This window comes from Dromiciops gliroides, chromosome 2 (assembly GCF_019393635.1).
Source record: "Dromiciops gliroides isolate mDroGli1 chromosome 2, mDroGli1.pri, whole genome shotgun sequence".
Taxonomy (NCBI): domain Eukaryota; kingdom Metazoa; phylum Chordata; class Mammalia; order Microbiotheria; family Microbiotheriidae; genus Dromiciops; species Dromiciops gliroides.
The window spans coordinates 679,133,292-679,150,134 of NC_057862.1; the positions used below are offsets into that span (position 1 = coordinate 679,133,292).

The 16,843-nt window shown below is 46.5% G+C and overlaps 1 protein-coding gene across 1 annotated transcript in view; it reads left to right on the top strand.

Moving 5' to 3' along the window:
• ALMS1 (ALMS1 centrosome and basal body associated protein) overlaps nt 1-5,306 on the top strand; it is a 198,875-nt gene extending 193,569 nt beyond the window's left edge. Inside the window, exons 21-22 of the mRNA XM_043981290.1 lie at nt 2,878-2,977; nt 4,931-5,306. Of these exons, the coding sequence (XP_043837225.1) occupies nt 2,878-2,977; nt 4,931-4,975 (145 nt within the window). The 3' untranslated portion in view covers nt 4,976-5,306. The remainder of the gene's footprint in view (nt 1-2,877; nt 2,978-4,930) is intronic.
• The last annotated feature ends 11,537 nt before the right edge of the window (nt 5,307-16,843 follow it).

A 16,843-nucleotide genomic window follows, 5' to 3' on the forward strand; every position in this document is an offset into this window, starting at 1 on the left:
CCTGACTCCAGGGCCGGTGCTCTATCCACTGCGCCACCTAGCTGTCCCTAAAGGTGCTATTAATAACCGAGTTCTCTCACACCGTAGAGGTTTTCAAGCAGAAAATTCTGTTATAGACAGGGTGGTTGTTGTCATACAGGTTGGCCCAGATGCCCCCTGAGGTATCTTTGAATCTAGAGATTGTATAATTCTCTGATGCTCACTTTGTTTACCTTTGTAGAAAAACACTTTGACAAGGTGCAAGGGATAGCCTTTTTAGGGTTAAACAAACACAGCTGACAGCTGTCCTTCAGAGGTGTGCACAACCCCTAATCTCTGTCGCTTCTCCAAGACACAATTTTGAGTTCCGTGATTTTATAACCCCTTCTGACCCACAAAACTTCCAACTTAGCTGCCTCGTTCACCTGTTCTCTTTGCCAGACTTAGCTCCAAACTCCTTCTGACCTTTTCGAGAGAGCAACACCACTCTCAGAAGAGCAACGTTTACTTCCTTCCATTGAGATGAAAGAGATTGTATCCCAACTTCTCAAAAAAGGACTTTGAAAAAGATGAAACTCATTTGACTGTATGGATTGTTTTAGAAACCAGCTTTATTTCCCTCATTATCACCTCATTTGTGACCCTGGGGCTTCTGTAGTCAAAGGAGGTGTCTGTGAATGAGAAAGAAATATTAGACCTTTCCCTTGTTGACAGACTGTGGGCTGGGACTTCTAGAAGAACTTTTTTGTACAATAAAATGTCTTGGAGGAGTTTTAGATAAAGCTACCTGGATAATAGATTCGGGCCTTGGAAAGGTGAGTGTTCACTCTGCTTCTGAGTGAACAGTATTTGGGAGAAATAACTATACACCGTTAAGTCTAGAGTATTAAAAATGAAATTGGGGGCTAAGAAGGGGAGATGAGCTATTTGGACAGAAGTTGTCCTAGGAATTACTTAGACTGAGAAACAGGAGCCTCCAGTTAGTTGCCTTCACATCAATAGGTTTTCAGAGAACAGAGTCACAGACTTTGGAATTGAAAACACCTGTCATTTTGTAGATGAAGAAAACTAATGAGCAGCTTCTATATATGCAGTGTCATTAAAAACATTTTTAGTATTTTATTTTTCCCCAGTTACATGTAAAAACAAATGTACAACATTCATTTTTAAAACTTTTGAGTTCCAAATTTTCTCCCTTCCTCTCTCCTCCTCCCCCATTGAGAAGGCAAACGATTTTTTATAGCTTATACATGTGTGGTCATGCAAAACAATTCCATATTAGTTATGTTATAAAAGAAAACATGGACAATAAAACCTCAAGAAAAATAAAGTTAAAAAAACGCACTTCAATCTGTATTCAGACACCATCAGTTCTTTTTGTGGGGATGGACAGCATTTCTCATCATCCGTCCTTCAGAGTTCTCTTGGGTCATTGTATTCCCTAGAATAGCTAAGTCATTCACAGCTGATCAACTCCCAGTATTGCTGTACTTTGTACACAGTACATTTTGTAGTATCTTTTTTTTAAAAATCATTTGTTCCTTAATTTCATGACAGTACTAAATTACTTATATATACTCATTTATTTATTTATTTGTTTGTGGTTTTTTTTTTTTTTTTAGTGAGGCAATTGGGGTTAAGTGACTTGCCCAGGGTCACACAGCTAGTAAGTGTCAAGTGTCTAAGGTCGGATTCGAACTCAGGTACTCCTGACTCCAGGGCTGGTGCTCTATCCACTGCGCCACCTAGCTGCCCCTATTTATTTATTTATTTGTTTGTTTATTCATTCATTCATTTATTTACTTACTTATCTATTTATTTATTTTTTGCGGGGCGTTGGGGGTTAAAGTGACTTGCCCAGGGTCACACAGCTAGTAAGTGTCAAGTGTCTGAGGCCAGATTTGAAGTCAGGTACTCCTGAATCCAGGGCCGGTGCTCTATCCACTGCACCACCTAGCTGTCCCTTGCAGTATCTTTTTAAATCCAAGAATAGGAGGTTCCTAATTGGTCCACAGTGACCAGGATGGAGAAGTAATTAGCTAAGTATCCATTATCAATCACACGACTGAAAAGCTGTTGTCTGTTTCTTTGAGTTGCTTCTGTCACCAGGCCTGGAGAAAACTCGTGATGGCTTGAAAATGGTGGTCCTCCTTTTGGACTCATGCTTCCTTATTTGTAGTAAAAAGCCGCATTGAAGTGTCATAGAAGAGCCTGGGCCCGCAGACCCCCACTAAGCCACACAGATTGGAATAACATTGCTTTAAAATAACCTTTTGTGGCAAGCTTTCGTGCCCCACTGGGCTCTCTTCTGTTCTCACCACTTACATCTTAGGTAGTAATTCCTGTGGCTTCTGGAGATGGGGGCGGGGGCGTTAACCTACGAACAATGGAATAAAGGCACTTGACATGGGATCTCACAAGAATTGACATTTTGTCCCTTCCTTATTCATACCCTTTGGATTCTCATAGTTAGCTTCTGTAAAATCCAAGCAGGCCTCATTTAGCTGAGCCCCACATGTCACTGAGAATTTCTATAGTTTCATTAACACTAATATTCCGTCTTTTGAGGATGTTGTGGGCACAGGTAACCTGCCCAGAGTCACACAGCCAGTGGGTGTCAGAGGAGGGATTCAGTTCTCCCTGTCTCTAAGGCTGGCCCTCTCTACTCTATAGAGTGGCAGACATTTATTCCAGTATCGCTTATTCAACTAAAAATACCACTTTGGAGGCAAAGATCTGCGTCAGCCACCTTGGTCTGTCTCCTGCTGATGGGGGTGATGGTCTGAGGAAACCAGAGAGGGCTCGAATGCAGCAGACTTTGGGTGAGTGGCTGGTGCTGCGGTCCTCAATAATAAGGATCATATAGTTAACTGGGTTGCCTCTTTACCCGTTTTCAAGGATCTATGAGCAGCTTCCTGAAGTGAGGAAGAGACGGGAAGAAGAGCAGAGAAAGTCAACTTATACTACATACCGGTATAAGGCCCAGCTCTACAAAATGGTGAGTCCATCAGGCAAGGCTGGCATGGGATGCCGACCCCCTTTGTCACCTCAACCAGACCAAGCTGACTTGTCCGAATCAGGGCTTCAAAGTCCCAAGTGTCCCCAAAAAGGACTGAGAAGGGAGCGACTACAAGTGGGGAAGCGTGTGTGTGTTTGGGAAGGATTTGTGCCTTGGGCCCTTGCCAGGGTTTGAGAGGGGGGGCCTTGGTGCACAGGAGCCAGGCCTCACATAGCCAACTTGCTTTTAACAGCAAGACCTTTTCCTAGACAGCACCTTTGACCTCATGGTCTGTGGAACTTAGCACCTTAATGTGGAACGTTGAATGACGTGGCTCTCTGGGAATTTCCGAATCTGCCTGTGTGCTTCCCTGCATTGCCAGCTTTTAATATCAAACCCTCTAGTAGAATATGGAAGATGTTTGGCTTTATGCGTTGTAGGGAGCATCTTTATAGAGGTCAGTCTCTCAGCGATTCCCCAAGCGCCTCCTGGACCATTGGGCCCTATGGTCACGACAAAAGAAGTGCTTTCCTCCTGAGGGGCTCCTATAAAAGCCTGGATCGATTACATAGATAGTAGGTACCTACACCAAGAATTGGGTGGTCTCTGTTAGAACAGGAAAGGATCTTAGAGGTCACTGAGCCCATCTGCCTCTTTTGCCAAGGAGGACACCAAGGTGCTGAGGGGAGATGTCAGCTACGTAGGGTCAGGTAGGCAGTCAAGCAAAGCTTGGATTCGTCTTTGGACTCGGAGGCTTTCTCCATGACTCCGGCCAGCTCTGTTCAGAGGAAGGGGAGTCAGGCAGACCGTGTGCCTGGTACAGCACCCAGCCCGGTGAGACAGGGGCTCCTGGGCTTCAAAGGGAGATCAAAGGAGGAGGCACGGGCGTGTTTGTAAGGGGAGCAGCCAGTCATCTGAGAGAGAGTGGGGGTGATGGCAGGGGCCATCTGGAAGGGCTGGCATGGCATGGGATCCCTCAGGCAGGGAGAGGGTTTTGCCTTGGCACGGGGCAGGGCCACCTCTTTGTGTGAGTGAGCTCTCAGAAAATGGCCTCAGCCTTTTTTAGTGAAAGGTGAGGATGAGAGAGGGGAAGGAGGGGGAGCCAAGGAAGGTTGGAGGAGGGATGAGAGAGTTTGCAGAAGCGGCCGTGGAGCGCGGCCGTGGAGCATGGGGGAGATGGTCTGTTAGGGAGCTGTCTGAGGATTGTCGTGCTCCAGTGAGTGCCTCACTGAGACCCTGTCCTGTGATTCTTTCCAGCCTTGATTAGCAGCAGCTGCTGGGGGTCATCAGAGGCCGAGGCTTGGCAGGGATAAGGGAGTGAGGGATTCAGTAAGGGGTGGGATAGGCTAGGGGGCTGGTTGAGGGGATGAGGGGGGGTTGGGGAGTGTAGCCCGGGCAGAGATGAGGGCCTGGGAGAGCAGTGAGGAGCGCTTGGGGAAGAAGATGAGAGGGGACACGACTAGAGATAAAGGGGTTTGGGGGTTCATGAGCAGGGAAGCGAGACAGATGTGGGACTAGCAAGTTGAAGGGGGTGGCCGTTGTGGGGGCTGGTGCAGAGCATGGGATGTGAGTAAGTGAAGAATTGGCGGGTTCGATGTTTGAATGTCAGTTTGTATGTGAAGGCACCGTTAGGGACAAGGGAAAGGCTGGCAGGCCCTGAGCTCATGGAGGGAGTCAGTAGAGCACAGCCACCAGGATCTCTCTTGGCTGGTGAATCCGGACACATCCACACTGAGGGGCCTTTCCTTTGGACTGTCACGGGCTTTCTGTGATTGGGGTGATGGATCTAGCGTTTATCGAGTGACAGCAGGATTTCTGGAGCTGAAGTTGGGGAACTGGAAGTGGGAGGGGGCGATGCCAGTCTCTGCAGTGGTGTGTCTGGGGCGGGGCCAACCACCCTGGAACAAGGAGAGGCGCCGTTAACCATGATTCTTGTTTCTTTTCTTTCCACAGAAAATCACCAACCGTGTCTTGGGGAGAAAAGTCCCCTGGGATTGACAAGCAAGAGACTCTTTGAATTCTTATGTTTTATGTTGTTGTTTTTAAATTCCAGACTTGTGCGTGGGTATAATGTGTGATGTGAATATGTAATAGTTTAATATATGTTTTTGTGTGTATTTAAATAAAAGTTACTTGATGTGCAGCTTAAAAAGAATGATTTTATAAGGGTTTGGGGGAGTCACTGATGCAGGTGGACATGACTTTCTTTTTGGGGACCTTCTTCCCACCTGACTGTTCTGGAACAGTGGCTTTATCTTTCAATTCCTTCCAGAAGCAGGGCTTTTTTTGTATGTGGTTTTGTACATTTAGAAAATAAAAGTCTTTTGACTTAGAGCAAAGCAAGCGGCTGTGATTCTTTCTTTCCCAGGTGGGAACATGCAGTGGGCTCAGTGGGCCCTTGCCAAGGTGTGTCCAGGAGCCGAGGCTGGCGCTGAAGGCTGGGGAGCTCTGGAGGTTTGTGACAGGGAATATTTAAGATGATGTTTTACCATCTGAGGAGGTTGTGTCGACAGAGGGAGTATTCAACAGAACCCCCCAAGTCTGGCTCATGTGTCCAGCAAGAGCCTTCTGGTTGGGGAGGAAGGCTGATGGAAGCCCCGGGCAGAACTCGGCAGAGGCAGCAGGGCTGCAAGGAATCTGGACAGGGAGGATTGTGGGCATCGCCTGCTATGGGGTGAGCAGGGCCCAGCTGCGGAGGGAAGGCTGGGGATGAGCCATCGGCAGAGGCCCAACAGCAGGACCAGAGCCTGAAGGGGAATCTGCAGGGTGGGCCCACAGACTCATGTCCCCGTCCCAAGCCTGCTGCCCCCCCCCCATGTCACCTCCCTCAGGGCAGAGACTTGTCTGTTCTTTGTCTCCTGTTCCCGTCACCCAGCTCCGTGCCTGGCATGTGCTCCTTCAGTTGACTTTAAAAGTAAAGCCCCAAGCCACTGAAATAGGGCCTTGTCATCCTCAAGTGCAGTGTCCCTGCCGTGGACTGACTGTAACATGTGGTGTGAGAAGCACTTGGGTGTAATAGATGCCACCCTGAACACTGGCAGCAAGAGCTGGCGCTGGCTCTGGTTCTAGACGTTGGCCTGTGATCTGGGAAACTCCCGGGCCCTCTTGGAGTCGTTTGCTCATCTGTAACACGGGCATCGTGATAGCATTGGCATCGGGGTACTTTACTGGCAGCTCATTTGGCTCTCACAGCTCCCCGGGAGGTGGGTGTCATTATTCTCCTCAGCTTCTCTCCAGACTCTGCCCCTCCTCTCCCCGCCAACCTCTGCCCTGGGCTGTCATCCACACCCCTTCCCCTGCTAGATATTTATGGGCCTTGAGGGTTCATTTGTATCTTCCAATCTTAGTAGTGCTTGGCATGTAGTAAGTGCTGACCTCACTTCCTCAGCTACACATCGATGATCTTGTTCAGTCTTCAGTGGTGTCCAACTCCTCATGGGCCCATTTGGCGTTCTCTTGGAAGAGATACCGGAAGGGTTGGCCATTTCCTTCTCCAGCTCATCTGACAGGTGAGGAAACTGAGGCAAACAGGGTGAAGTGACTTGCCCTGGATCACACAACTAGTAAGTGTCAGAAGTTAGACTTGAATTTGAATCTTCCTCACTCCAGGCCCGGTGCTCTATCAGTGCCCTGCACCAGCTCGCTGCCCATATCTGTGTTCTATCAGTCTGTCTATCATCTATCACCTATTATTCATATAGCTGTTATCTGTCATCTGTTAGCTCTCACCTCTGTATACATATGATCTATTTATGACATCTAATTTTCTCTCTCCTGTAAGCTTTAACTTGGGAATTCGGCTGGACTCTGGCTGTTTCAGGAAGCGTGCACACCCTGAGCACATATTCCCTCCCTGATGGTTCTGTGAAGGAGCCCGGGAGGGCAGAGTGGGCTCTGTGGGAGGCCAAGGGAAAGAGGCCATGACCTCCACTCGAATTCGGGCACTTGTCCTTACTCGATGACCCTGGGCAAGTCCCTTTGCTCAGGTTCTCCACCTGTCCAAGGTCCCTTCTGGCTCCACCTTCTGTTGGAGACACCTGGCTTTGCTGAGAAGTGGGGGCGGGGGAAGGGAGGTCTCCGAGGTGAAGCAAGAGAAGCCCACACCTTCGGTGAGTTAACCAGCCAGAAAGGGAACATGACCTGATTTGGCCACCAGGTGGTGCTACGCTCAAGCCCCTGGCCAAAGGGTTTCATGTGGTGGGGTTTCCGTGCACAGGGGTTGGTTTTGAGGGAGGCACTTTTAAAGGCCATTCTCCCTACTACCCCAGGGCAGCAGGACTCAGGACATCGCTGGCCCTGATCAATCAATCAGTATTTTAGGAAGATGGACTATTACTCTGAAACATTAAATTTATGGACATCTTGACTCAGCGCCCCCACATCCCCCTCTGAAAAATCTGCTGCTCTTAGCCTACTGTCTTCCATTAATAATAATAATGATGATAATAATAATCATAATCATAATAATAGCACACATATAGGACCTACTATGTGCCAGGCACTGCTAAATGCCTCACAAATATTATCCCACTGGATTTTCACAACCCTGGGAGATAGATGCGCAGCGAAGGGGGGAGTAACATTTTACAGTCCAGGGAATGGAGACAAACTGATTTGAAGTGACTTGCCCAAGACCACACAGCTAGTAAGTGTCTGGAGCCATTTTGGAATCCATTTTCCTGACCCCAGCCTGACGCTTTGTGCGAGGGGGTGAGAATATCATGGAATACTTACTATCTGTGAGAATAAGACTGGTGGATGGCACTAATTAGTTCATTTTATTTCACCTGAGTTGGAAGGCTGTACCCATGTACGGTGGTGCAAAGGAAGGAGTGAATCAATAGGAAAGGAGTGAGCCCAAAGAGAGGTTGGAGCCTAGGGCCTAGGGGCCTTTGGGGGCAGGTCTGAAGAGCCCTGTCCAAGCTGGGCAGGTAGGAGGGTTCTCGATGGGAGCAGGGATCAGCTTGGCCAGAACAGACAGACACCCACCTCACTTTTCAGGCACCCTAATCTTCAGGAGCAGAACGAGCCCGACACATCCTGAGGGATCCCAGCTGGAAAGAGAGATGCGCCAGGCCCTTGGGCTTCCTGAAGCAACGGCCAGATAATGCTCTCCGCTTCCTCCCTGCCCTGAAATTAGGCTTCCTCTTCCTTTGAGAAAAGAAAAGCAACCCAGAGGGGAGAGTCTTCCAGGGACAACTGTGGTCCTTTCAAGCCAGGCCCCAGCCTCCCATCGGGCCGAGCTCCCGTCTTCCCCGTCTCCTTGGTGGCATTCTTATTTTATGTGTCTATTTTTGTTACTCTGTTTTTGACAAACATCATCCGTTATGAGCATTTCCATATAGACTGAAGAGCAGGGGGCTGGACATAAACCATAAATCTCTATCACATACAGCCTGTGTTTTAAAAAAAGCATCATAAATTCAGCATATTTGTTCCCAAAGCTGCCTGCCTTGTCTGTCTGCCTCCCGAGCCTCCTCCTATTCTCTTCCTATTCTATTCTTCTAAAAATGCGCTAGAGACTTTACTTTGTGGGGCATTCTTCTCACTGATCCCCTCTACCTCTGCAACGTCCCCCTCTAAAAACCCAAACACAAAACCCCTCTATGGTTCACAACCAAAGATATTTAAGCAAAACAAATCCACACACCAGACAGACTGGAAAGTGTCTCTGCTTGATACTATCTCCAAAGGGGCAGAGATACCCGAGAACCTCAACCTACGAGGCTCCATCCCGGCGATCAAACCTTGTCCCCAGTTCCCATCCGGCTTCGTCTTTCTGGCTACTTGTCATTCGGGCATCCCAGGCCACTTTATTCCCCTCGTCCCTAGACACATCTGTTCCCTTCTGTTTATCTTGGGAATATTTACTCCAGCCCCTTCTTAGTGGTCCTTTATGCCTGGGTCACCATCCTCTCCTCCTCTCTCCCTTGCTCCCACTTGAAGGCTGCCAAGCTCTCTGTGCCAATGGCCCCTCCACCTCCTTCATGAAGCCTTCCTGGGTTGGTCAGTGTGTGTTTGTGTGTGTGTATTTTCCCCAGTTACATGTTAATTACAACTTTAAACATTTGTTCTTTTTTAAGTTTTGAGTTCCAAATTCTATCCCTCCCTTCTTTAACCCCTCCCTGAGACTGTAAGCAATCAGATATAGATTATACATGTTAAAAAAAAAATCTTTGTAGTGAGTTAAGGGCATTCACTTCACTAAATTGTACCTTTCATGCATATTTCATACAATATTATAGACTGTATTAAATTCTTTTTGTGTCAGCCCCCTATAAGGCTGCTCACTTCATGACACCAGGCACTGTTCCTTATTTATTACTTTTTTTAAAATTAAAAATATGTTTTGAGAGGCAGCTATGTGGCACTGTGGGTAAAGCACCGGCCCTGGATTCAGGGGTACCTGAGTTCAAATCTGGCCTCAGACACTTGACACTTACTAGCTGTGTGACCCTGGGCAAGTCACTTAACCCCCATTGCCCCACAAAAAAAAAAAAAGGCAAAAAAACCAAACAACAAACAAAAAACAAAAAAAAATATGTTTTGAGTCCGGTTCTTTCTGTGTAGCTCAGGATGGAAGTGTAGCCATCACTCAGGGTCGGCTCTCACTGCTCACTGGCACAGAAGTGATGACCTCTGTTTCCAACCTGGACTAGGTCATAAGCTCCCCAAGCCGGAGGCTCCATGCCCAAACTGGCAGCTTTCAGCTTGCCTTGCTCCTTCGCTTAGGCAGTGCTTTTTGTCCTCACTTACCCTCCCCATCCACAGGCCTTCACCTGCCGGTCTCCAGTTCAGGCAATAGACTTAAAAATTCTTCCATGATGAAGAAGAACAGGGCCACTATCAACCTGGCGATGACCCACTGGAACTTCATGGCTTTGGGGTTCTCTGAGGCAGGAATGGCGAGGGATGGAGAGAAATGGAGAGGGATGGTTTATGACCTGACAGAGCAAAGGGGGCCAGGGAGCGGAACAGGGGGTGGCTGTTGGGTTTGAGCAGGGAAAGGTGGCAGTCCAGCTTTGGTCACATTCCACCTCTGAGCTCAGCCCTGTTAGTATGTCAGCTCCTTATCTATTGCCATATGTGGTATATGAATGTAATGGAATACTATTGTGCTGTAAGAAATGATAAATAGGTAGATTTCAGAAAAATGTCTGGAAAGACTTAACATGAACTGATGCTGAGTGAAATGAGCAGAACCAGAACATTGTATACAGTATCAACAACATTGTGTGATGATCATCTGTGATAGACGATTCTTCTCAGCAATACAATGATCCAGGATAACTCCAAAGTACTCATAATGGAAAATGCTCTACGCATCCAGAAAAAAGAACTTTGAAATCTGGATGCAGATTGAACCAGACTGTATCTACTTTTCTTGTTTTTTTTTTTTTTTTTGAGGTTTCCCCGTTTTGTTCTGGTTCTTCTTTCACAATATGAGTAGTGCAGAAATATGTGTAATGTGATGGTAAATCACAATCTATATCAGATTGCTTTCTGTCTTGGGGAGGGGAGAGGAAAGGGAGGAAGGGAGAAAAAAATTGGAACTAGAAATCTTACAAAAACAAATGTTGAAAACTATCTCTACATGTACCTAAAAAATAAGAAAATACATTTATGATAAAAAAATGTAAGCTCCTTGGGTCAGGGATGATTTCCTTTCTGCCTTTGTCTTCAAGCACCTAGTAATAATAGCTGCCGTTCACATTGTTTTCATGTGTGTCATCTCATCTGATCCTCAGAAGAAACTGAGGCTCAACAGAGGTTAGTTAAGCCACTTGCCTAGGGACTCTCTGCAAGTAGGAGTCTGAAACAGCATATGAACCTTCCTGTCTCCAAGTCAGTGTTCTATCCACTCCCCTCTGTAGCTACTTGATTCATAGTAGGTGTTTCATGAATGCTTATTGGTTGAGTAGATTAGATGGTAAAGGCAGACTGTCTTCTTCATGTTTGTATGCTCTGGGACACAGTAGGCACTTAATCAATGTTTATCGATGGAGCAGGTGAAAACCTTGGAGGAGCTGCCTAGAGCAGATTTTTGAATTGGACAGTTCTTAGGTGTGTCCCTCTCTTTGCTCTTGGGGAAGAAAGGAGGAGGGAGAAAAGAGGAGACACAATTCAGTCTCTCCTCCCCCCCCCCCCCGGGCAACCACAGCTCCTCTTATATTCCTCAGAAGATGCTCAAACTCTGACTGGGGTGCTACCAGCAGTGATTTCTTGCACACTAGAGGTTCTCTGAGAACTTGGACCGTGTCTGTGTGTGTGTGTGTGTGTGTGTGATGGTAGTGATATGTGTGGGAAAATGGGAGCTGCTTTTGACTTTGGAAAAGGGAATAGAGAGCTGCAGACAGATGTGGGTCTGGATTCTTTCCCATCACTAGTCTTTCTGTACCATGCATCTTAAGTTCAAATCCAGCCTCAGACATTTACAAGCTGTGTGACCCTGGGCAAGCCACTTAACCTGGTTTGCCTCAGTTTTCTCATCTGTAAAATGAACTGGAGAAGGAAATGACAAACCACTCCAGTATCTCTGCCAAGAAAACCCCACTGGGGTCAGGGGAGAGTCAGACATGACTGAAATGGCTGAACAACAACATACTTAGAAAACAGGAAGACTTTGAGGGAAACTGATCTTGGTCCTTAGCTTCCAACTCTGAAAGAATAGGGTTGGGCTGGAGAGCCTTTGAAGTCCCATACGCCACCAGCAGCCTTTCCTAAGTGGCGTATATGCTTGTAGCTGAGAGAGTGTCCAAGCGGGTGCTGGATTCTCGGGGTTCTGGGCCAGCTTTCCCAGAATGACTATCCCTGTCCTCCCTACTAGAGCCAATTTGTGTCTCCCTAGGGGGACTGAGGGTCAGAAAACACCCAGAATCATAGATTTAGAACAGGAAGGAACCTTAACCATTATCTATTACAACCCCCACATTTTACAGGTTTTTGTTTTTGTTTTTTTTGTGGGACAATGAGGGTTAAGTGACTTGCCCAGGGTCACACAGCTAGTAAATGTCAAGTGTCTGAAGCCGGATTTGAACTCAGGTCCTCCTGAATTCAGGGCCGGTGCTTTAACCACTGCGCCATCTAGTTGCCCCCATGTTTATGCTTTTTAAAGCATGACCATCAGTACGTCAGGCCAGGGCTACTTCATTTTGGTCTTTGTATCTCCAGCGCCCAGCCCATAATAAGAATAAGAAGAATAGTTATCATCAGCTAGCACTGATACGTGGCTTGAAGCTCTCCAGCCCACTTTCTGGCTGCAGCTCTGCTTGGTTTAAACTCGATGAACAAGCCTCCCCACGATGCTCCCCCTCTTCCTTCCAGCTTCCTTACTCGTGCCATCTTCCTCTGTTAGACTGTAAACTCCCTGAGGTCAGGGACTGCCCTTTTTCCTATTTAATTCTCCAGTGCTCAGCATAGAGACTGGCACCCTTAGTGTTAATTTGAATTGAATGGAAGGTTTGCAAAACACGCTTACAATTATCCTATTTGACCCTCACAAGCACCCTTGGAGGTAGGCGCTGGTATCATTCCCGTTTTAGAGCTTAGGAAACTGAGGCAGAGGTTTAAGTGATTTGCCCAGAGTCACACAGCTAGTGTCAGAAGGCAAATTTCGACTCAGAACTCAGTTCTTTCTGATAGTGCTGGGGTGGGGGGGAAGAGAGAGAGAGAGAGAGACAGACATTCAGACAGACAGACAGACAGACAGCAGAGAGTGAGAGACAGAAACAGAGAGAGGGAGAGAGAACGAGTGTTTCTGTGTGTGTGATGGTGCCTGATGAGTGGGTGTGACTGTGGGTAAGTGGGTATGTTCCTGCTCAGACTGTCTGCCTATCTGTGGGCAGGCCCCCCCACCCCTGTCTCTCTATCACTGTCTCTCTTACACACACACACACTCACTCACTCACACTTTCACTCTCTCCGTCTCTCCTTCCACCATCACCTTTAGTCTTCTACACTGTTAATAAATGGCATAGGCAGTCACTTTGTTGATGTTTATTGAAACAGGGGATTTGGGAGTTTGATACTGACAGAGACCAGCAAGTTCTTATGGAAGAATTTTTCCAGTTTATTAAGTAATATTTATTAAACATTCAAGGGGCAGCTAGATGGCACAGTGGATAAAGCACCGGCCCTGGATTCAGGAGGACCCGAGTTCAAATCCAGCCTCAGACACTTAACACTTACTAGCTGTGTGACCCTGGGAAAGTCACTTAACCCCCATTGCCCTACCAAGAAAAAAAATCAGAAGAAACATTCAAGAAATACGTTTATGAAATATTATAAAATAACATTTATTAAATATCCTCTAATAAATGCAATTCATTAATATCTAGGAAATATAATTTATTAAATAATATGCAGCACATATTTATTAAACATCATCAAATAATAAATGCCATTAAATAATATTTAAATAAATATGCATTAAATAACATTTAACAAGTGCTACTTATTAAATAATATTTAACAGGTAATAAAACAAAACTAAAGTGGGGTTTAAGATTAAGGGATTAATTAGGGGGAGGGAGTGGGAATATCAGAAGCATCCACAGCTGCTTTCTCTCCCCACAGGGTCATCACATGTCCCTGAGCCCATAGTGCCTGTTTCTTTTCTCTAAAGTTTGCAAAATGCCTGACAAATATTATCTCATTTTATTCTCATAGTCACCCTGAGAGGTAGGTACTATGACTAACTCCATTTTATAGATAAATCAACGGAGGCAGGGAGTGGTAAAGAGACTTACCCTGGGTCACACAGCTAGGAAGTATCTGAGGTTGGATTTGAACTTGTCTTCCTGTCTCCAGGTCTCTAGCTGCTTTGCCACTTACTTGTTTCTATTTCTTCCATCACTACTGTGGGACTTTTTTCCAATTTGTTTTTCAAATGAATGGGTATTCAGAGATAGAATAGAGCAGGTTACAACCCTGAGACCTTTGAGAGGTCAACAAGAAGAACAGGGAGTAGTGAGTCACCAGAGTTGGGAGCAGCCCCTCAATGAGGAGCCAGCCCTGAGGAGCATCTTCTGACCCCTGCCTCCCTCAATCTGCCCTCCCTTTTATCAGCCACCCTTCCTTCCCCCACCCCACTTTCCCCTGCTTCTGACCACTTCCGCTCTCAATCTGCCCTCTGAGGAGCATCTTGATGGACTGAGCCCAAGTGTGGATGGACCTATAAGCAAAGACATTGTGTCATAGAACGAGGTGGACTAACTGAGAAAGGCAGTGAGTGATTTGTTTTCTCCCAGAAGAGAACTTGGTGGGGACACACAGGAATGAAAGGACTCCCAGGTCTAGGAGTTGTGAGGTACCCCTTGGCCTCATGTGTCCCTTCATATTTTCCCCAAAGACCTTTGATGAGGAGGAGGGAGAATGTCCTCCTGCACTGGGGAGAATGTTTTGTGCCAACCACTTTAAACCTTAGCCCACTTTCTCTAGAAGGGAGGGTTCCCTATTTGAAAAGATTAAAAAAAAAAACCCAGTCCTTGTTTTGTCTTCTCAGTAAATATCCTTTTGTAAAAGTTAATTGATACCAACTGGTTGATCACTATTAGGGGCCAGCACACTGGATGGGGGATTGTGAATGACAGAGTTAGAAGCTGTAACCCTTCAGTTACTTCTAGAATTTTGAGGGGAGAGAGTGGTCAAACATCCTCTGGGTACCCAACCTGCTAGTTCCAGGGTGGATTGGAAAAGTGAGGCCAGAGAGGCAGCTGAGCTTGTATTAAGAGAGTTATTATTGAGGGGGCTATGAGGGTTAAGTGACTTGCCCAGGGTCACACAGCTAGTAAGTGTTGTAAGGGCTAAAATTCTAGCTAGTCTGTCTAAAATATCTAATGAGTGGTCGCCAATAAATTAGAAGCTTTAGCAAGAGTTTAGACTTTTAAGCATTTATTAAGGAGAATAAGAATTTGGTGAAGAGAGAGAGAAAGAGGCCTAGATTCAGCTATCTCAGGGAGCCAATGTCTCCAGCTCCTCTCCCCCCTGAGGTCCTCCAGAAAGCGAGCGAGAGAGCAAGCCTCGCCTCTTTGATAGACAGTACCCATGAGCAAACGTCACTTCCTGATGCCAAGGAAAACCGCATGGCTTGCCCTCAGATGCCTTCTCCTCATGGCGGAGCTTTCCTACAGTAACTGTCCAGCGGGTGACATCACTCCACAGTGTCAAGTGTCTGGGGCCGGATTTGAACTCAGGTCTTCCTGAATTCAGGGCTGGTGTTTTATCCACTGTGCTGCCCAGCTGCCCCCAACCTCCTTTCTTTTTATCAAACATCAAAGTGCAAGGTTGCATCATTCATTCAATTAAAATCGCTCTCTTATGTTGTTTTACTTCTCTGTTTAGGCACAAAGAAAAAAGAAATCCTTGTTTTTTCAACAGGTCTTTCTAGGGCATGATTTGGGATCTTCCCCTAGACTGCTGAGGAAATGGCAATTATGCTGTATCATTTAATAATTGTGTCTATTCTGTAAGAGACCTGATCCCCCATTTTGTCAGGGTCCATTACTCAGTGAAGCTGCAGAATGCAGTCTCCCCTAAGACTGATTGAACTTTAAAGGCTTGGTTGAACAAGAATGATACTATCACACATACAGGTAGTCCGTGGGACAACTGGTCACTGACCAGTTTAACCTGGGATCTCTGTTTGTTGAGTATAAGCTGGAGTGTCCAAAAGACAATTCTTCTGTCCTTGCCCATCCTTGTGTATTTAGGGGTGGTCTGATCTCTCCCAAGGGGACTGGTGTCCTGACCTAGGTGGTTCTGATTTTCTAGTCAAGATTACAGGAGGCGGTTGAGTCCCATAAACCAATTAACATTACTTAATTGTCAGAGAGGGGCCTGGTCCTCTATACCTTCAGGCCAACCCATCTTCCCCAGCTGTAGCCAAATGTGACATTCCCTAACCACCCATAACTCCTTCTTTCCTGCATCTCAATAAAGAGGTTTTCCTCCCTTCTCATGGTGGTCACTGACTTGCTGAGGGCCCAGTCTGACCCTCTGTTAATAGCTATACACAGCTCTGTTAACGAAGTGTTATTTATTTTGCTTAGAGAAAAAGTGCCTTAGTTTTCCTTTAATGTATTTTACTTGCACAGCAAACAGGTTGGTCCCTGCACGTGTGGGTCAGCCCCAATTTGGCCTTTAGAGAGCCCACCATGGAACCCCAAAGTTCCTGAGGTTACATCAAGCTAGGGAATCCTTACTGGTCATAGAAGACCAGAAAACTGGAAGAAACATCAGAATACATTGCAGTAACAGAAGGAAACGCCTAATCATTTTTATGATAGATTTGTGCAAGTGCTAAGTGGTCTGCTGAATCGGGGACCCAATCAGTCCACCAAATGCACATACTTGGTTAATCAATCACTGCCAGAGATAAGACAGCATTTCCATGAGGGGTGTGCTGGGTGACGCTGGAGTGACTATGCGACAAATCAAGAACATCTGTTTATGAAGGGAAGGAAAGTCAGGAAGGAGAGAAGGAACTAGCTGTCATTCCCACAGGACAGGCAGCTTCAGTTCAATCCAGGCTGGTTCAGAGATCCTCGAGCAGGTAGTGTTGATGTCTCAAGAGTCAGGATGTTTTTATTGTAGAAGGAAGAGCCATGCTGTCATAGAGGACAGAAAGAAAGAAATGGACCCCAATACTGAAAGGGGAGATGGGTATGGAGCTTCCCAGAGGAACCTAAAGGCACGAAGGTGTGGGAGAAGGGGAGCGACTTTTTTGTTTTCCCAGAACTTGTCCCCAGCTTTCCCCTTTCCATCCCTCTCCCCAGTCCCATGTCACCCTTAAGGTTGGGGACACATAGTGTAACTGTTTTGTTTTTTTTTTTTAGTGAGGCAATTGGGGTTAAGTGACTTGCCCAG